Here is a 21,464-nt window from a genome sequence, read left to right as displayed (position 1 = left end):
GCATGCAACCCTTGGCTAGCTCGGGTAACTCCGGAAAAACACCTCGACACCATGAAACGATGATTAGCAGAATTATGGGAAAGCCAGGCTCCTTCCAAAGGGAAATACCTGACAGGCTGTCAATCAACTGTAATAAAAATAAATTAAATTCTCTTGTCTGCACTTTAAAGTGAAAGTTTAAGACGTAGAAAAGATTTAAAACGTTTTAAAATTAACGCGGTATATTCATTCATTTAGGTTAGTTTTACTGGAAATCTGAAAATGTTTTCAGGTTTTTTTTTTTTTTTAATTTTAACCCGACCATTTACTGAAATATATTTAAAAGGGCGAAAATTAACGATTCATTTGTCAACATAATCCATTTACGGTTGAACTTTCGTGTAAAATCTAGCCGTCTTCTAATCTAGGGTAGGTAATTCCACATCTTCGCTTACCACCAGGCGTGACTGTGGTCAAACGCAATCCTAATTCTGTATATTAAAAGTATGTAGGTTCAGTAAAAATAAAATAGTAGTAGTATAAATAGTAATAGTACAGTATGGTATAGTAGTAAAAATAAATAGTAATAGTACTTAGAACCTAGTAGAGTAAGCTGATTAGTAGAAGAGGTCGCATCTTACTAGATGGGTGACCTCTACTCTATCAATGTTATTGAGCCTTCTGCTCAGAATGGAGTCTACGTAGTAGATTAAAAAACTAATACTTTCAAGTTATGGCTGGCAATATATGAAAACCCTGTATCTAAGAACGTAATAAAACTTTTATGAGCAAGAGCTACCTCTGACGATATTGGGACCTATTACGTTTAGTAGCGTTCTCGTGTCACGTATAATTTGATATGGCGCACATTCGATATCCATGTCCATGTTAATATTACAACATGGACTGAAAAGTGAAAAGTGCTTTATTTAATACTAGCTGCCCGTCTCGGTAACATATAAACTAATGAAGAAAATGAGATCAACTCTTTTGGTTCGCTCACTCGATTTGGAAATATTTTAACCAAACATTTTCCGTACATTTTATCGAACATTTTCTCCCATACACACCTTATCCTGGTAAATTATTAAAAACAATAAAAAATAAGTAAATGTAAGCAGCCGTTATATCACGTGATGCATTTATAATCAATTAGGAATTGATTTTTATTTATATAAAATTGATACGCAGAAGCAGAAAAGCGTTCAAAAACTCGTGAGTGGCACTGTAGCACTATAGCAACACGGCTGCAAACATCAATTTAAACGCGAACCTTTACACTTAAGGACCAAGTGCACAAGATTTGTACCTGAAAACTGTTTCTGAATGTTCTTATCGAGATAAAAAACCGGAGCTCTCAACACTTTATACTAAGTAGGTAGGTGATATTGAGGCGATAGATAACCGATGAGCTCGAAGCTTCCCCTCTACCCCGGGTGTCAAATGTTAGATCGACGACAGCCGGAAAACCGATCAATCACGCTACGCATGCACAGTTTAAGAAAGTATATTTCAGACCACCTTTCTGATTCCCAACGAGTGGATGATCTTTGTCTTGTCTGTGATTCTATCTTCAAAGCGAAGTTATCTTCTTTCTGCCTACCCTGTTTATTAATTTGAAATATTCTCAGCCGGTTTACGAGTACATCAGATTTACGTAGGTCATTTGGCTCATTCATCAGTTTAAGACGGTATATTTCAAACCACTTTTCCAATTCTCAAAGAGTGGATGACCTTTGTCTGTGATTCTTTCTTCAATATGAATTATCTTCTTTCTGCTTACCCTAGGTTTATAAATTTGAAATATTCTAAGCCGGTTTACACCAGATTTACGTAGCTCATTTGGGAAAAAAAGTATCTTTCGACAAATTGATATTTATCTCCGACTCGCCGAATTGAGGTTCTCGCCGCTATTGGAAACATAAAATTCCTCAGTGCTCCGAAATGCGTATAAATAACAATTTAGGTGGTGATTTATTTGTCTGCGTTTAAATAAAATTTAATTTAAAAGGGTATGCGTGGTAAAGCTGAAACAGACTGAGTTATTTCATCAAATGACGTTATGTGATTAGTTGGTATTATTCTTATATTCACAGCGTTTTTAACGTATTTCTACGTAATTTTATATAAGACTGACTGACCTGACTTTAGTCTCAACCGATGGTTAGTGCGAGCTATGGAGAGAGCTATGCTTGGGGTTTCTCTACGGGATCGAAATGAGGAGATACGTAGAAGAACAAGGGTCACCGACATAGCCAAGCGAATTAGCTCGTTGAAGTGGCAATGGGCGGGCCATATAGCACGGAGAGCGGACGTAGCGTAGGACGTCCACCAACAAGATGGACGGATGACCTGGTTAAAGCTGCGGGTTCACGGTGGATGCAGGCCGCTGCCAACCGAAGAAACTGGAGGTCTGTGGGGGAGGCCTATGTCCAACAGTGGACGTCCTACGGCTGAGACGATGATGGTTAGTGCAGATGAGACTAAAAATGTAAGCTCCTGGTTCAGTGACAGCATAATCAAATAACTTTCACTATAGCAGGTAGAACAGATGGCCATTGGAGCCGTAAAGTTCTGGAATGGAGACCGCGGATCGCCAAGCGTAGCGGAAGACGTCCGCCAACGAGATGGACGGATGACCAGGTTAAAGCCGCAGGTTCATGGTGGATCCAATCGAAGCAACTGGAAATTTATGGGGGAGGCCTATGTCCAACAGTGGACGTCCTACAGCTTATATGAAGTGAATCCCGTTCCTGTCTGTCTGCATTATTAAAGATAAAGCGAAGCGCTTTTAAGGATGGAGTCACTTCCCACGTCTGGTAGTACGGTGGAACGGAGATAGTATAGGCTGGTCGTTTCGGGCAGTATCAAGTTTTATAGTTAGCAGATAAACAGCGAGTTTAAGTGACGGGGGTGTCGATAAAAATTGTCGATAGCATTTTCATAAAATAACCGTTTACGGCCACAAATGGGGGTGCATCCTGTAGATAAGGCTCCAGATAGGGCTTAAGCTCCGCTACAGATTACAGTCGTCAACTCGCAGACGCGAGCGGAAAATGAAAACCTATTCTAGGGAAAATTTATGGATGCTTAAGTAGAAATATAGACAGGTTTACTGTCCTGTCATCCAGTACAAATGGAAAATCGTCCACATGAATGGACTTATTCTAATTGAGATCAAAATTAATACCACCCAAAGTGAAGTTTAATTACATATAATAAAATACAAAATATCCATAGGACTAAAACTACTACTAAATTAAAACAACTAAAACTAAAACTTGAATTAAAAAAGAGAGGTGGGCCTATCACCCAGGCAGCATTCCCGCGTTGAACTGCGAATGAGATTCTTTGCGCGAGAAAGCTGCCGGCGCGAGGGTTGCCTGTTGCCTCCCTTAACCTATTGCTGAGCTCCCTGTGTAGCTCTAGCGCACCCTTACCCCAAGGACCTAGAGTCTCGACGCCGAAAGCAAAGAAATGATATTGAGCGCCGAGACAGCTATATTTTGTGACCTTGAGGCGTTCCCGGGCGTCTGCCGCCGCCCCCGCACATTTGGTAGTTGCTGGTAGGTAGGACGCCGTCAGGGTATCTGTGTACAGGTAGCGTCCCACACCAAATATTGTGTGTTGAAAATACCTATTTAGAACTGCTAAAGAATGGAATGGAATGGAATTCGCTCCCATTCTTCTTTATTTTTGCATAAATCAAATCTAGGGCTCTTCAAGGCTAGAGTGAATAAGCTGTTACTGAACACAGATACACCTTTGGCCTCATCTGCACTTTTCGTCAGGTAAGATATGTCACGATAATCACGAGTCAGTTTTATGTAAAAGAAGAATTAAGTGTATTTTCGTTGTAAATTAATTGGTAATTAATTAAGTCAACAGAAGACCTCAAAATGGCATATTTTGACTTATTCCTATAAAAAGTACTAAAGCTTAACCAAAAACGACAAATTAATAATTGACTCTTGGGCAAAGGAATTTTGTCTAGAGATAAATATCCATTATTGACTACATACCATTACAGAAATACCCGAAGGAAGGAGGATTATTAATATTCTCAAAAAAATATACAAAATTACCTAACATAACATAATTTTGGCAGTACATTTTTTTTTTCAGAGTAAAATATGCTTAATTCTCTTATATAAATAATTTACTTGTTTCTAAGGCTTCTAAGTACATTAGTTTCATAAAACTATTTCATACTTAAGACAATAATAGCTCGCCTTTTTATTTTCTTTTCCAAGATCAAAGGTAGGTATATCAAGATAAAGGTACGTAAACACACAAAGCAAAAAAAACACACAGCAAACACACAAAGCACAAAGCAAAAGAAACAAAATATAATTGACAAATATCTAAAGAGAAATGTGTAAAAGGTTATGGCTAAGCGTTGATAAACCAGTAGTCAGTCAGTTATATTTATTAACCGTTAAGAACATTATAAAGAAAATTATACGTACTCAATAACAGTTCCAGTGACATTTGATTTATTACGGACCCAAATGGATTCAAACTAGTCCATTTAATCATTTATCTATTTGCGTTCAGTGTTTGAACAATGGTCAGCTTCGCGAAGCTGCCTCACCTGCAAAGTTCTATATGTTTACATCAGAAATTTTCAAATTGAACTTTGTGCCGACACAACAAGACATCATTTTGACAAAGTAACAGTAGGCTAGAGATTCCTAGGTGGTATGAGGGTTGTAGTGAACGCAATGTTGTTCATGGGCAACATAGGGCATATATGGGCAATATATGCAGGTGACCTTATACAAGGTCCGCCCTTATTGCTACCACCATCTTGCTCGCTAATCCTGCCGTGAAGCAGCAGTGCTTGCACTGTTGTGTTTCGGCGTGGAGGGTAAGACAGCCGGTGAAATTACTGGCACTTGAGGTATCCCATCTTAGGCCTCTAGGTTGGCAACGCATCTGCAATACCCCTGGTGTTGCAGATGTTTATGGGCGGTGGTGATCTCTTACCATCAGGAGACCCACTTGCTCGTTTCCCATCCAGTTGATTAAAAGAAAAACATTTCGTTGGTGTATCAATTTCGCTATGATTTCTTGGCTGGCAGATGTATCGAATGTCAATACAAGATCAGTAGCACAAAGGTTTCATGCTGGTGCGCTATTCAGTTTCTTTGACTGTACAATAATTACAGTACTTTTTTCAGTTGACTAGTATACAGCGTGTATTTTTGATACTACCTCAAACATTAAGAGCAATTAGTGATGGCCCTAATAATCACATTTTATAGTGTTTTAGTAAAAAGTTTAGTTTTGTTTGTTTGCCATCCAGTCGAATAAAAAAAAAGGCCACTGAGTCATTGACATTTCCCTTACAAAATAGAATTGCAAAAAATCTCTGCTCCTCTTCAGTGGACAGGGAGTTGGTAACCAGCTCAAAAATGCACACAAAACCAGAAAGCTGGGTGGAAAAACGAGCGTGTGGGAAGCGGGGCGAAGAAATGAGCGCGAGCGGAGAAACGAGGGAGCTCCACGAATGGAAAAACCATCCGAAACTTCGCTCTGCATTACTTTCTCGCTCCGCTCCGCTGTGTCTCTGTAGCTCTGCGCCTGTAAACATACACAGTTACGCAACTCCGCTCTGCATCACCCCCGCGCTCTGCTCCGGTGCCAATACACTAAAAAAAATTACATCATTACAGTTAAAACCAAAAAAACTAATTAGGGATTTTTGGACGTTATCTTCCCTCGCTCCGTTCCACTCCCAGTAGACAGGCAGCCTTATGTAGGTACTTACATTTCTGCGAGTCGGTCTTGCCGGGCGACTTTTTGTCGCGCCCCATGGCGGCCGGCCGTTGGGTGGGGTGGCGCGCGCGCCCCCCGTCGTACTATCGGCCGCGGCCCGCGCCGCCTGCGCACATCGCCACCATGTTCTCGTGGTTATGCCAGATACCTGTAAACAACATAGGTAAGTACCGTTATTGCATGAAGCTTATCATATCGAAATGGCATAGTAAACATAAAAGTAGACTGTTTGACAGACAGATTCCGTTTGGACCCTTCAGGCACGGAACCCTAATAATGACATTATTAAGTATATTAAAGATACCCTTTGATTAGATTTTTAGATTAAGTGATCGTTTTGCTTCACAACTAAACAAAATAAGTTAGTAGTAAGACTTAATAAGGCCGTGGAGCATGTTTATAAGCAATTTGAACAAACACAAATTTTACATTAAAAAAAGTAAACTTCTACATTCTCAACTTTTCGCAATCTATTTAATAAGTTTATTACGAAGGCAAGTAAGTACTCATGAAATTTACAGAAACTATGTACCTAGTCATTTGAAGTCCCTCGCTCTTTGCCTTGTTTTTTTTTTGTAATTTAACTATATTATTGATTTATGATGTTCAATAAGAATAGTAGGTATTTTGTCTTCTACCGAACGATTTGAAATACATCACTAACGAAATTTTTCCGATTGTGGATGTAAGAATACATAATTATAAAACCAGGCTACATTGCTGGTTCATGCATATTACGGTTGTGCTTTTATTTTTGTGCTCCCGTACCAGATCTGTGGATGTGGGAATCAAAACCGCTAAGCTTAAGTGGGGTTATATGTTAGCACATGTGCTGCATCCGTCTGCTAATGTATTTCAAAATTGCTACAGAATGTACAGATTTAGAAAATTCACTGTTTCTCGCACTGAGCACTATATTTTCCAGTGGTGTTAGCAGTAAGCCAGATCGAAAAACCAATAAAGCAACCTAACCAAAAAGAAAACCATACAAAAACTCTATTCGATTTGTTACTTTCGTACTATATGTTTTACGATTTGGATGGTATTTTTCTTCTTTTTGATGAAACGAAAAGTACGAATATACCCTTCAAAACAAAAAATAATATTTTTTTAAATCGGTTCACTATTGTAGATTCATTAGTTCTGAGGTAATAACCTCCTTCTTGTTCTAAAGTTAATTTAAAAATAATTGGTAGACTAAGAAAAAAACTGTTGCTAGTTTCTGCAATATAAATAGGCTCTAAGTAAACTAAATAAAGAAAAAGTTAATAGGCACAAGAAATAATATCTTTATCATTTGGCATGTGTGTCGTATCTGGGGGCACGATAGTTCCCTCGCCAAGTCGAGCAAAAAAGCGGCACGGCCTTTACACTGACTACTTATCAAAGTTATCAAAGGCAAAATACTGATCTGATCACTGATATATATGAATATTTCTTGACATAATTATCCAGTCTTATGATTTGTGTGAATGTAGGTATCGTAACGTGGATGGCCAGAGAGGTGAATGATGGTTCCTTTAACATCTTTGATACGTTTCCACATTCTGAACCCATGTTTTCACAGGCTTAAACAGTTGACTGGCTTTATAATGCTTTCAATATCATGTGTATCAGCTATGGGATACTTATAAAGAAAATATTATTACTTGCAAGCTCTCAAAAGCCTGTATAACGCTATATTACATTCCATAGGTGTAACTGAAAAAAGTAGTGGAGGACAGGCCGATTGCGGGAAGATACGAGAGACACAGGAAAAAATACATTTGGGAGGAAAAAAAAAAAAAATTGAGCCAGCGGGAAGTAGTACTACACAAACTGACAAACCCGAAGTATGTATGGCAACATATAACTTTTTTTAAAGTTGCAAACAAAAAGTATTAAATTATTTACTTAATTAATAAGAGCATGGTCTGCAAATAAATTGGGGATGTAGAGTTGTTCATGCTCACGTCTCTCGAATAACCCAGTATACAGAATGATGAAAATCCCCATCGAAACGACAAAATGTCTCGCGTCTTCCTCAAAGTTAGCTGAATCGCTCTTAAAACAAAATGTATCTATTCCAAAGTTAAGTAATTTTAAATTCACGCATGTCTCTCCCTGTGACATCATTAAGACTTTTAGATTATTGAAAGTAAAAAAAACGGAAGACTTGTGGGGCGTCTCAGTTAAGGTTCTACATTCCATTTTAGATGTCGTTGCTCCAACTTTAGCATTTATATTTAATAGCTGTATAGATGAAGGCGTATTTCCAGATTTGATGAAATATAGTAAAGTAAGTCCTATTTTCAAATCAGGTGATAAAGATAATCCCTCTGATTATCGTCCTGTGTCCATCCTATCAGCGTTTAGCAAAATATTCGAAAAAATAATGCTGACGCAAATGATCTCGCATTTTAATACCCATAAAATCATGCATCCACAGCAGTTCGGATTCACAAAAGGCAGGTCTACTACAGACGCGGGTCATAGTTTAGTTAAATTCATATTGCAAGCTTGAGAGGAATCACATGACGCTATAGGTGTATTCTGCGACCTTTCGAAAGCTTTTGATACTTTAATTTGTAAGTTAAATTTTTATGGCATCCGTGGCCTCGCTTTAGAACTCATTAAATCTTACCTCACACAAAGAAAGCAAAAGGTAGCGATTAACGGAACGGTATCGGAGGGATCTGTGGTCGAAATGGGAGTGCCTCAAGGATCCATTCTTGCCCCATTCTTGTATCTTATTTATGTAAATGACCTTACTTATATGGTAAGCCAAAAGTCGGGTATAGTTATGTTTGCTGACGACACGTCTTTACTGTTCAAGGTTAGTAGAAAAGATACCGACTTCATTGAGCCCAATGAAACCCTGTCCGTGATATCCGCATGGTTTGCTGCCAATAATTTGTTACTAAATCCTAAGAAAACTAAATGTATTAAATTCTCGTTGATAAATTCATCTAGCTCGAATTCAGTTTCTAATATAAAGTTAAATGGTCAAACTATTGAATTTGTAAAATCAACAGTATTTTTAGGAATAACGCTCGATTCTAAACTGCAGTGGGGACCTCACGTTACAGCAATCGCGGGTAGATTGAGCTCTGCTGCTTTTGCAGTTTGGAAAATACGGCAGCTAACCGATGTGGCGACGGCACGGTTGGTGTATTTTGCTTACTTTAATAGCATTATTTCGTTCGGCCTTATTTTATGGGGATCTGCTGCAGACATTGAGTCAATTTTTATCTTACAAAAGAGAGCAATTAGAGCAATTTATAATTTGAAGACGCGTGAATCTTTAAGATCTTTTTTTTAAGGAAACAGATATCCTAACCCTGCCGTCGCTTTATGTTTTTGAAATAATCATGTATGTTAGGAAGAACATATGTGATTTTCCCACTAACGTCGATAAGCCAAAGGCTACTAGAAACACAGGGAAGCTTAAAGTTCCATCTTACAGACTGGCTAAAACCAAAAAGTCTTTTCTGGGAAATTGCATACGTTTTTATAATAAAATTCCAAAAAATATTACAAATGAAACGGATACAAAATTCAGATCTATTGTCAAGAAGACATAAATATCAAAGGCGTATTATAAAGTTAATGATTATATCATGGACAGGGATATTTGGAAATAATTCCGATCCGCATTAGCGATCCCTTCAAATAGCGAACCTACTGTGTTAAAAATAAAGTTGTGTTAAATACTTGTGATGTATACATATCATTTAATAATATTGTAAATCTGTTTAAAAAAATATATATATACCTCGTTGAGTTTCTTGCCGGATTCTTCTCAGCAGAGGTTTTTCCGAACCGGTGGTAGATTTTTTTTTGACATTCATAAGTGCTTGTTATAGCCTAAATTGAATAAAGATATTTTGACTTTGACTTTGATTTTGACTTTGACTTTAATTGGCAGTCGGGTAATAATAAATGTGGAAAAAATGTTCAGAATAACCTTAACTGTCATCCCTTAAAACCCCTACATCCGACTGCCAAACAACCTGTATATTTTAAGTAATATTAAGAAAAAAAATAGAATAAACAAACAAACGATAAAATATTAAGACGTTCATTTAAACATTTTCCCATATTTATATTCATTACTGTAATCTGTAATCAAACGGGCTCCGATTTAATTTGATTAGTTAACTATCTGAATACGGCTGTGATATCAATACGGCAGTATCGGTAAGTAAGTAAATATTAATTTACCGACATACAAACATAGACTTTGGGAACTGTTAATAGTACAAACATCAAATGAAAAAGGCTTCAATAAATGAGTTGTGGAAATTTCATCACAACATAAATTGAAGATCGCGAAGCTTGAAACCTTGTAAGTTTGGGGTTGAATTGAAGCAGAAATTATTTTTGAGTCATCTTACGGGTCGTTCTTATATTTGTTTTGGCTTTGATCATAATCTAATATACTAATATACAGCTTGTATTTTTGATACTACCTCAAACTGTAACCAGACGAAGATTTAAGTGCTGTGAACCGATATCAAAACAAATTGATAATTTAGAATTAACTACCAGAGCGAAATTAATTTTTGAAATTTTTTCGATCAGCAATGTAATGCGTACAATAATTTGATACGAGAGAGAAGCGTTCTGTGACAGCTGTCACGTCAACAAGTGCGACGTTTTGAATAAAAACAAAGTAGTATGGCGTAGTGATACATTGCTTGTTAATTAATTTTGTGAGGAAAATAATTAGTCTAATTTTTTTACTAAAACACTATAAAATGTGATTATTAGGGCCATCACTAATTGCTCTTAATGTTTGAGGTAGTATCAAAAATACACGCTGTATACTAGTCAACTGAAAAAAATACTGTAATTATTGTACAGTTAAAGAAACTGAATAGCGCACCAGCATGAAACCTTTGTGCTACTGATCTTGTATTGACATTCGATACATCTGCCAGCCAAGAAATCATAGCGAAATTGATACACCAACGAAATGTTTTTCTTTTAATCAACTGGATGGGAAACGAGCAAGTGGGTATCCTGATGGTAAGAGTTCACCACCGCCCATAAACATCTGCAATACCGGTATTGCAGATGCGTTGCCAACCTAGAGGCCTAAGATGGGATACCTCAAGTGCCTGTAATTTCACCGGCTGTCTTACTCTCCACGCCGAAACACAACAGTGCAAGCACTGCTGCTCCACGGCAGGATTCGCGAAAAAGATGGTGGTAGCCATCCGGGCGGACCTTCCTACCACCTGCAAACTTGCTTTGCAGACTTGCATTTTAGCATTAAACTAATGTGAAATAAAAAAGCGAGTCAGTACTTTCTTCTTCTTATTTCATTTTCAGTATTTTCTTATTGATTGTGCTAAGTATTAAGAACTACTTACCTCCGTACAAAATTTCAAATTTATAGGACAAGTACCCTATAAATTTTTCGGTTAAAGCAATTTGTATGGAAACAGCTTTTTTAATGACTGCATTGCGTTGACTTAGAAATTTGTTTTTTTTTGCACAGTTTCAAGGGACTCTAGATCTGAGTATATGGTTTTTGAATTTCAACTCGCTACCTCTACGCGTTTCCGAGAAAAAAGAGCCTTGACAGACAGACGGACGGACGGACGGACAATAAAGAGATCTTATAAGGATTCCGTTTTGAGGTACGAAACCCAAAAAATACAATTTGTGAGTCTGAGGCTTTCGGTATAACAATTAAAGGCATTGATAAAGACAATAGTAGATTGTTCAACAAGGGACTAAAACACGCCATAATGGCATTATGATTGTTTAGTCTCACGTTAAACACTACTTTGCACTTTGAATGCGAGGAAAAAAAACGACGTTCTATACAAAACTCAATATTATTACTTTTTTTATTACGCACGTTCAACACGAGTACCTACCTAAACCAAGACGTTAACAAACATCTATACAAGATTGGTTTTTTGAAATCAATCAATTTTTTATTACAATTCCAAATTTTTTATGACCGTAAGTAACAAAAAATTTGGAATTGAAATAAAAAATACAAAAAGATTCCAAAAAACCAATCTTAATTTGATTGCTTAATAACGACATCTCTTGTCCGGGTGAGCGGTTAGTTCCAATGGGGTGCTGAAAGTTTCTCGATGAGGGCTACAGCATAGATGTCGTTAGTGTCGCTGCTTAAGTGACTAAATATGAAAACAAACAAGCTGAGATATGTGGTGCATAGGAGAAATTCGTGTCTGTGTCACTGTCCAGTGGTGGTGTAGTGGTATAGCACGTGGCACGGAATCCCAAGGACCCTGGGTTCGATTCCAAGCGCTGGTCTTATTTTTCTGGTTTTTCTAAGTATCTATATTTCAGTTTGTATTTTCGATAAACATCTATACAACATTTATTCCATTAACCATAAAGTAAATGTTTAAAATTTTAACGCTATGGCTGTATATATGCCCTCGACAAACATGCATTCTGTACAATACCAACTTAACCTTTTTTTAAAATCTCCCAAATCCTTCTTTGATCGGTAGCTAATCAAGCTCCAAACATTAGCACGAACAATTTTAATTGAAGACTTATTAGTTACACAGGCTCACTGCCGAGCCGACAGGGTTATTGGAGCGAGAGGATCCATCAACCTTCTGGGAGAACGATCAAAGCAATTTAGAATGTATCACGCTGATTGAGCGGCCGATCCGCGCGGCTAACCGTGCCCTTGCCGACGTCGATACAATAAACTGATCATAATGGGGGCTATCGCGTGTGAATTCGCCACTAGAGGCGCTAGTGTAGCGTGAGGTCTCCGAAATGTCAAATCTCATAGTATTTGGGTGAGCTACGCGGGTTTATTTATAATTAGAATAAATTTGTGAATATTTTGCAATATCTGAAATTAATTATAGCAAATATGCGTTCCGGGGCAATGATTGTCTGTGTTTTGAGACAGTTTTGTCTTTCGGAAACCTTTGTCCTCCCTTTTTTCCGAACAAAACGGGGACTATGCAACACTGTGGCATGCTCGATATTTTTATGGTACGATTTTAAGGTGTATTAAATATGATTAGACGACCAGATGGCCTAGTGGTCAGAGAACCTGACTACGAAGCTTAAGGTCCCGGGTTCGATTCCCGTGTCGGGGCAGATATTTGTATGAGAAATACGAATGTTTGTTCTCGGATCTTGGGTGTTTAATATGTATTTAAGTATGTATCTATCTATATAATTATATTTATCCGTTGCTTAGTACCCATAACACAAGCTTTGCTAAGCTTACTTTGGGACTAGGTCAATTGGTGTGAATTGTCCCGTGATATTTATGATTTTAATCTAAACTTTGTTTTCACGCCTGTAATAACAGACTTTGAAAGCCACACTTAAAAACCTCACGCAACAGTGCGCCATCTAGTAAGATAAAAAACGATAGCCCTCATTGTAATAATCTGATCATCACGGCCTATACAGGATGTCTCTAACCATGGGGTTTATATATATAAGGTTCGATTCTACTTGCGTAACTGAGCTGCTTTTGTTCTGCAGATTTTTAGAAAAAATGACCAGTGTTAAAGTATTTTTTTTTCATACAGATTAAATGTAATTTACAATGTTATACAATACAGTACTAAATTGACGGCACATTAAAATGTTTGTCTTAAAGAGGTGTCATTTGCAAATGTCATAGTAGATTGTTCAACAAGGGACTAAAACAAGCCATAATGACACGAGATGTTTAGCCACCCGAGCCGAGCGAGGGTGGCTATTGGGAGGGTGCGAAGTACTAGGTGGGGGTGATGAAATCTATCGCAGCACTCATGGTGGCAAAAAGTAGAAATAGTTCTGGCGCTGTCATATTCTGTCATACTCATATGAATCTGTCATTAACAAAGCAAGTTGTATAGACTTTAAACCTAATTTTAGTAATAGATGTTTGTGTTATGATGCGAGCTCGAATTATATAATTTTACTATTATTCAAAGAAACCAATAAGATAGCTTTATCTTTTAATTTTACAGTAAAAGTACAACTAAAAATGAAGTAAACAAACCTGCATAACGAAAATAAAACACACTTTTTGAATAAATTTTACTTACCTCATTTAATTTTAATGACCAAAAATGAATTTACAACCTTTTGTCCACCCAAATCACGGTATCACAGTAATTTTGTATTATAAATTAATACTATAGGTTTGATTTTTGTCACAATGTCGCGATGAAATTTCTAAACGTCAGAGCATCAGAGCCATAAAAGTCGCGGACGCTAGGTGGCGCTGATGCCGTGCACAGAGCCAATAGGTAGTTCGAGTGGCATTATGGTTGTTTAGTCTCGCGTTAAACACTACTTTTCACTTTGAAGCGAGGAAAAACTTAAAGACAATGTTTTATTCAAAAGTACAATATAACTTGTTATGTATGTGTGTGTGTGGCTGCGTCCACAACTCCTGTCAATGTGTATTAAACGTCAGTGCGAATAGAGCAGCTCGTGGTTTCACTCGCGTCCCTATATCTAATATTGGCGACGATCCGTGTTCTACCCGCGTTATTCGGCGAAAAACAAAAAAAAAAAATGGCTAGTGCTAACTTTGGTATTTTAGCTACTTTTGATCATTATGTTCAAAGTTGGAGTAGTTACAAGGGCCGATTGAAGCAATATTTTATCGCGAACGACATTGATGGAACAAACGACGCGACCGGAACAAAAAGACGGGCTATTTTATTAAGCGCACTCAGTGAGGGTACGTTCAAGCTCGCAGCAGATTTGGCCCTACCGAAACAATTGGACAGCGTCCCGTATGAAGACATCTTAGGGCTCTTGGATAACCATTTCACACCAAAAAGAGTAGGGTTCGGGGAGCGTCACAACTTCTTCGCGGCGATACAACAGGCCGGCGAGTCTCATGCGCAATGGGCGGCGAGGCTGCGCGGTCTGACCGCGCACTGCGGGTTCAGCAACGTCGAAGAAGCGCTCCGCGATCGCTTCGTGATGGGAATGCGGCCGGTCTCGAAAAAGAGAAGTTGTACGCGCAAAATATTGCAGAGCTCACGCTGGCCAAAGCCGTCGAGCTCGCCGAGAGCATTCAGTGTGCGCGCGCGGGGGCCGCGGCTGCCAACACCTCCGAGCTGTTTAAGATCGCAGAGCAAAAACCCAAAGATAGTTCGGCCAGAGTGAAGTGTGCTGCGTGTGGATACAATAATCACAAAGTGTCGGAGTGTCGTTTTAGCAATTTCGTTTGTAAAAAATGCAAAGTGAAGGGTCATTTACGTAGAATGTGTCCGAAAATTAATTACGTAGAAGCAGGGCCCAGAGACGAAGGCGACGCCGACGACGGTGAGTTGTTTAACATTCGTTCTGTTCGGGGTGAGCCTATGGTGGAAACTATTATTATTAATGGTGCTCAAATTAAATTTGAAGTGGATAGCGGGTCCGCCGTAACGGTGATATCTAACAATACGTATAAAACGTATTTCAATAACGTTCCATTATCACCTACGAACAAAAGACTACGTAGTTACACGGGTGACAACATAGTTTGTGTAGGTAGGGTCCCACTGCCGTGCACGTTCGCGGGACGTACCCACACGCTGGACGTGTACGTGGTGCGTGACGGCGGCCCCCGCTGCTCGGCAGAGATTTTATTTGTAAATTTAATTTAGAATTAACGCCAATACACTACTTGCAAAATAATACTACCCTTGAACAGACTTACCCTCAATTGTTTTCTAACAAACTGGGATGTTTTAATAAATATAGTGTCAAATTAAAATTAAAAGACGGTTCCACTCCGTTGTTTTTTAAAGCACGGCCGATCGCTTTTGCCTTAAGGGATAAAATTGATTCGGAAATCGATAGATTGGTCGATTTAAATGTTCTCGTGCCTGTTGAACGTTCAGACTTCGCATCACCAATTGTGCCTGTGTTGAAGCGCAACGGGTCCGTTAGACTGTGCGCAGACTACTCAATCAGCATAAATAAACAATTAGTGATCGAGCAGTATCCCTTACCTACCGCTAACGAGTTATTCGCTAAATTACATAACGGGCAAAAGTTTACAAAGTTAGATTTATCTATGGCCTACAACCAGATACCGCTAAGTGAAGAATCACAAAGCTTAACGTGCATCAATACACATCGCGGTTTATATAAATATACGCGGCTAGTGTTCGGGTTGGCTAGCGCACCGGCCATCTTTCAGCGCGCCATGGAGGGGCTGCTGGCCGGGCTGGACGGCGTGCTGTGCCTGTTGGACGACGTGCTGGTCACGGGCAAGGACGATAACGAACATTTAGATAGACTTCATTGCGTTTTAAAAAGGCTACAGGATGCGGGTCTGACGCTTCAACAGGAGAAATGCGAGTTTTTCAAAGATGAAGTTAGCTATTTGGGCTACGTGATTAATAGAAACGGCTTAAAAAAATCATCGGACAAAGTTAAAGCCATTGTTGATGCCCCGGTGCCTAATAATGTGAGTCAACTCCAGTCGTTCCTCGGATTAGTGAATTATTACAGGAATTTCGTACCCGGGGCATCCACGATACTTAGTCCATTGTATGACCTATTAAAGAAAGGGGTCAAATGGCAGTGGACCCTAATTCATGATAGGGCTTTCGATAACATAAAAAAAAATCTGGCTTCGGATCAAGTGTTAGCTCATTTTAATCCCAAATTAAAGTTAGTTTTGACAGTCGATGCGTCTCCCTGGGGCCTGGGGGCGGTCTTGTCGCAGGTGGAGCCTGATGGGGCCGAGAGACCCATTTCTTTCGCTTCCCGGACCCTTAACGCAGCGGAGAAACGTTATTCGCAGATTCAGAAGGAGGCGACGGCTATAGTGTTCGGAGTGAGGAGGTTTCACCAATATTTGTATGGTAGGTCTACTCCGTTCGTTTTACGCACGGACCATAAACCCCTCATTTCTATTTTTGGACCACATCGTGGAATACCAGAAGTATCCGCTAATCGTTTGCAGAGATACGCAATGTTTTTAGGTGGCTATAACTATGTTATTGAATATATTCGCAGCGCTTCTAACAGCGCAGACTTCTTGTCGCGGGCCTGCGTGCCAGAGCCGGAGGGGAGCGGCGCGGGCGCGGGCGCGGGGAAGCTCGAAGCCGACGCGGATCTGTGCGATCGTGCCGCGTACGTTTGTTTCGTCGTAGAGGGCAGCTTACCAATAACAATAAACGAGTTGCGCGAGGAAACAAGTAAAGATGCGATACTAAAGCAAGTTATGCAATATACCTTAGTCGGGTGGCCAAAAAAAATTGATAATATAAGGTATAAACCTTTTCATTTGTGCCAAACGCAGTTGTCAGTAGAAAATGGTTGTTTAATGCGTGGCCATAAGGTTGTTATTCCCGAGAGTTTGCGGAAAAAGGTTTTATTGGAGTTGCATTCGTCCCATTTAGGAATCGTGAAAACAAAGGCGGAAGCACGTTCACGATTTTGGTTCCCCGGAATAGACGAAGCAATCGAAATTTTAATCGGTACTTGCGATGTGTGTATACAGATGCGCCCTGCGCCGCCGCGCGCGCCGCTCGCGCACTGGGACTACCCGCCGCAGCCCTTTTACAGGGTGCACGTAGACTTTCTGGGTCCGCTTAATGGCAAATCGTATTTAGTAATAGTCGACGCGTACACGAAATGGGTAGAAGTCTACGATATGGGGTGCTCGACTACGACTAATGCGGTAACCGAAAAAATGTATGACTACTTATCTAGATTTGGTTTACCTCATACAATTGTAAGTGATAATGGAACGGCGTTTTGCTCTCAACAATTTGAACAGTTTTGTCAATTGAATGGTATATCGCACGTAACGTCTCCGGCCTATCACCCGGCCAGCAACGGCCAAGCGGAATGTTACGTAAAAGTAATAAAAAAAGGTATTAAATCTAGTGTTCTTTCAAGTAGTAATTTAAAGGAAAGTAAACTTAAATTATTGAAGTACATTTTCGATTACAGAAATTCCATTCATTCCACCACAGGCTTCTCGCCCGCTCAGTTAGTCTATGGGCGAAAGCTAAGATCGCGTTTGGATTTGTTCAATCCGATCCAGCCACCACCGTCACCTTCGTCTGTGGACCTTGCTAATGTAGTCAGAAACAAACAGTGTTTGCAGAATGAAAAACTAAATAAACAAAACAAACAAACTTTTGAACCCGGTAACTACGTTCTTTTTAAAAAAAATGTTCATCAAAATAAGCACATCTGGTGTAAAGGAATCATCAGTAAAAGAATCGGGAGAGTATTGTATAAAATTAAAGACATTTCGTCTAATTCATTTATTAAAAAGCACAAAAATCAATTGATGTTATATAAAGGATCAGTTGACAATCAAAACCTATGGGATCGTGATGACTCACCGACTAGGACACCGTCCAATACATACACTGCGCCGCCGTCACCGCCGCTGCCGCTGCCGCCACCGCCGTCGCCGCCGCTGCCGCCGCCGCCACCGCCGCTGCCGCCGCCACCGCCGACGCCGCCGCTACCGCCGTCGCTGCTGCCACCGCCGCCACCGCCGCCCCCGCTGCCATCACCGGTGCCGCCGCCAAGGCAGTCACTGCCGTTTTCGGCTAGCACCAGTTTAGACTCCAACCGCGAAAGACCATCATCACCACCTCTGGATACGCAGGTTGAAGCCAATGTTCTGTCTCCGTTGAACTTGCCTGTGTCTCCTTTGGTATGTCACCAAAGAAGTCCTGAATATTATTTCACCGGGGGAAGGAAGAGTATGACTCAACCACAGTCTGCGGGTCCCTCAGAGTCTCCTGAGCGTCCTACTCCGCAACGGGCGGTGTCCTCCGAAGACGACCATTTTGAGGAGGCTAGAGAGGAACCTCCGGACGATGTCAAAAGCTATGATGAGCAGCCAATGTTATATACCCGAAAAAGGTTGCGCCCACGTCCCAAGGTTAATTATAAGGTTTAGAATTATATGCTTAGTTTTAAGGGTTGTTCCATGTTAGAGGGAAGAGATGTTATGTATGTGTGTGTGTGGCTGCGTCCACAACTCCTGTCAATGTGTATTAAACGTCAGTGCGAATAGAGCAGCTCGTGGTTTCACTCGCGTCCCTATATCTAATATAACTTTTTAACCTTTTAACCGCCAATACGTTTTCATTCGTACGTGCCCGTATCGCCACCTACACCGAAACTATATGACATTTTGTCTTAATTATAAGACTGCGGCGAAATGAGCTGGATAAATTTTGTCTTATAATTCAGAAAATGGCGGTTAAAGGGTTAAACGTAAGCTCGACTAATGGACAGGCCATCTGTTCAAAATTTAAATAGGAAAAAAAAATTGTTGCGCGGTTTTCTTGTCTTTTATTGTTTATGAAGACGATTGCATATTTAGCCAACATACTAAAATTAAATAATCCTTAATATAATTAAATAGATTCATATTCGTAATCATTAATTGTGTTTCACGAAACTAAATCGTGTTTTTTTTAAAATATTTTTACAGTTGTCATTTTGAGGTTATCTCCAATCCTAAAAATGCTCGATTCACACACACCGTGTTGGCTGTTTAGAGGTTTCCAACGTAAATTAAAAAAAAAACTTTAATCCCTGGAGAATAAAAAGGAGCTTTAGTCCCGACATGCAGAGACTAAAGTAACATTTTAATAGCATGAGAAGTGAAAAAATATTTAAAGACCCCGTACCATGAGAGTAGTAATACCGCCATAGCGTTACCTACATTGATTCAACGATTAAACTTTGAGGATCAATAAATTATCTAAATGCAAGTTAATTGAAAATATTACAAAACAAAATTAGCTCAGTTACGCGAGTAGAATCGAACCTTGCATTTAAAGCCCCATGGAGACAACTTGTATACGTCCAACTGTTAAGCCAAGTTTAGACTTGCAAGAAAAATCGTGCAAGTTGCATTACATTGCGAGGCCGTAAACTGAACGAGTTTGTAGTAGTCAATCGGTCGCCGCAATGTAATACAACTTGCACGATTTGTCATGCAAGTCTAAACTCGGCTTTAGACACCTATGGCATGCATTGAGTAAGCAGCATGGTAAGCGGCGCCTTTGCGTTGCCGCAAGCAGAAACTAAATAGCAGCTGCTTAACCTGGAATTACTACTACAAGCAGGCCTTTTTTCAGTATCAGAAGGCTTGGGATGTAGTTCCCAGGCGGGCCCAGTGTGGACTGTAAACTTCACACATACCACTGAATTGCTTTGCAGGATGTGTACAGGATATTTCACTAGGTATGTTTTCATTCACCCTAAAAGCTCATGGTCAATTTTTCATGAAATTTCAAGTAAAAATTAATGAACAACTACATACAATATCTACAAGCAAAAGACAATATCAGTCATGTGTTTTCTTAAATCGAGACTTCAATATCGGCATAATATTTTTGTCTGACCTATCTAGGTATTTACTCTCTATGTTTAATCAACAAAACAACGTCATTAAAGCTGGATTGAGGACTCGACGCTAACTCAGTCCAATAATTTATCAATACTCAGAAAGTTAGCAGACATTACAAAGTTTGATTTCCTGCATTTGCCCGCTAGCTAACATAATTGAATTTGATGAAACTTGGCTTTACCGTTTCGGCTCTTTGTCTCCAAATTTCTTAATAAGTCCAAAATATTCGGTTATTCCGTATTTGTATAAACTTTGAAATAGACCCTGCAGGAGAGAAACCGTGATACCTGCAAATTTTCACTTCTGAAATTGTCTAAACGCTATACCTATATAGCGTGGATGATATACTCCAATGGCGCGTAACCAAAAAAAGTAGCAAACTTGAGATTTCGCTGCTGATATAATATATACGAGTATATACACAAAGATATTTTATTTTAACGCTCTCCTGTATTTTTTATATGACAAATAGCTGGCAAACGAGCGTGAGGGTCACCTGATGGCATGTGTTTACCGCCGCCCATGGACTGGACACCTACAGCATTATTAGGACTGCAGGTGCGTTGCCGGCCTAAAATGGGGCTAAAGGGGTGAAGAGGGGAGTGGAGTTGGGCCTCCGGATCTCCCACTCACCGTACGAAACACAGTAAAGTAGCAAAACTACTATTTCACGCCGGTATTCTGTGGCTTCCAAGCTCCCGATAGTTCCGATAGTTGATTTATGTATTTTTTTTATGATTTTGTTGATTGAGCAAATTTAGTTAAAACCAGAACATCATTCTTATTTTTTATTTACCTACATACATACCTAATAAAATCACCCCAATTAAAGTATCTAAATATACATATCTACATACATACAAATTCAATCAGTTGTTTGTTTTGTAGAATCACCTTGCCCCCTGAATAACTAAAATACCAAACGAGCGAAGGCGCGAGAAAACATACGTTTACATAACGGAGGCAACCCTAGCGCACATTTCAATGGCGTTGCGTCACCCGCGTCCTGCAGGGCTACTACGAAACTCGAAACTCGAAGTTCATGTCGTGCGGTCCCTCTGACACTTATACTATTTAATACGAGAGCGAGAGGGATGGTACGATACGAACTTCGAATTTCGTAGTAGCCCTGCTGATAGGAGCGGTAGACATCGAGAGCGGCAGGATCCTGGGGATCGCCCCCCGTCCATACAAGTTAACCCGGTACTAATTTGCCTCTAGTCATCTGAGGCGTAAGTATCTAAACGCCATTAGCCATTGTTGGTTACGCGGCATTGCAGGATCTTCGACGAAGGTCGATCTTGCGCTTAAAGCTATAATCTAAATGCCATATTGATTTAATGTTTAAAGATTGCGTAGAAAT

General features: G+C 39.6%; 1 protein-coding gene across 1 annotated transcript in view; it reads right to left on the bottom strand.

Annotated features, from left to right (window-relative positions):
• Positions 1–21,464, bottom strand: part of LOC141427452 (uncharacterized) — a 266,714-nt gene that overhangs the window by 217,942 nt on the left and 27,308 nt on the right. Inside the window, exon 2 of the mRNA XM_074086932.1 lies at positions 5,753–5,908. Coding sequence (XP_073943033.1) covers positions 5,753–5,798 — 46 coding nt within the window. The 5' untranslated portion in view covers positions 5,799–5,908. The remainder of the gene's footprint in view (positions 1–5,752; positions 5,909–21,464) is intronic.

The sequence above is a fragment of the Choristoneura fumiferana genome, chromosome 4 (assembly GCF_025370935.1).
Source record: "Choristoneura fumiferana chromosome 4, NRCan_CFum_1, whole genome shotgun sequence".
Classification (NCBI taxonomy): Eukaryota; Metazoa; Arthropoda; class Insecta; order Lepidoptera; family Tortricidae; genus Choristoneura; species Choristoneura fumiferana.
The sequence above is the reverse complement of the archived record's forward strand: the minus strand, read 5'-3'. Positions and strand labels throughout refer to the sequence as shown.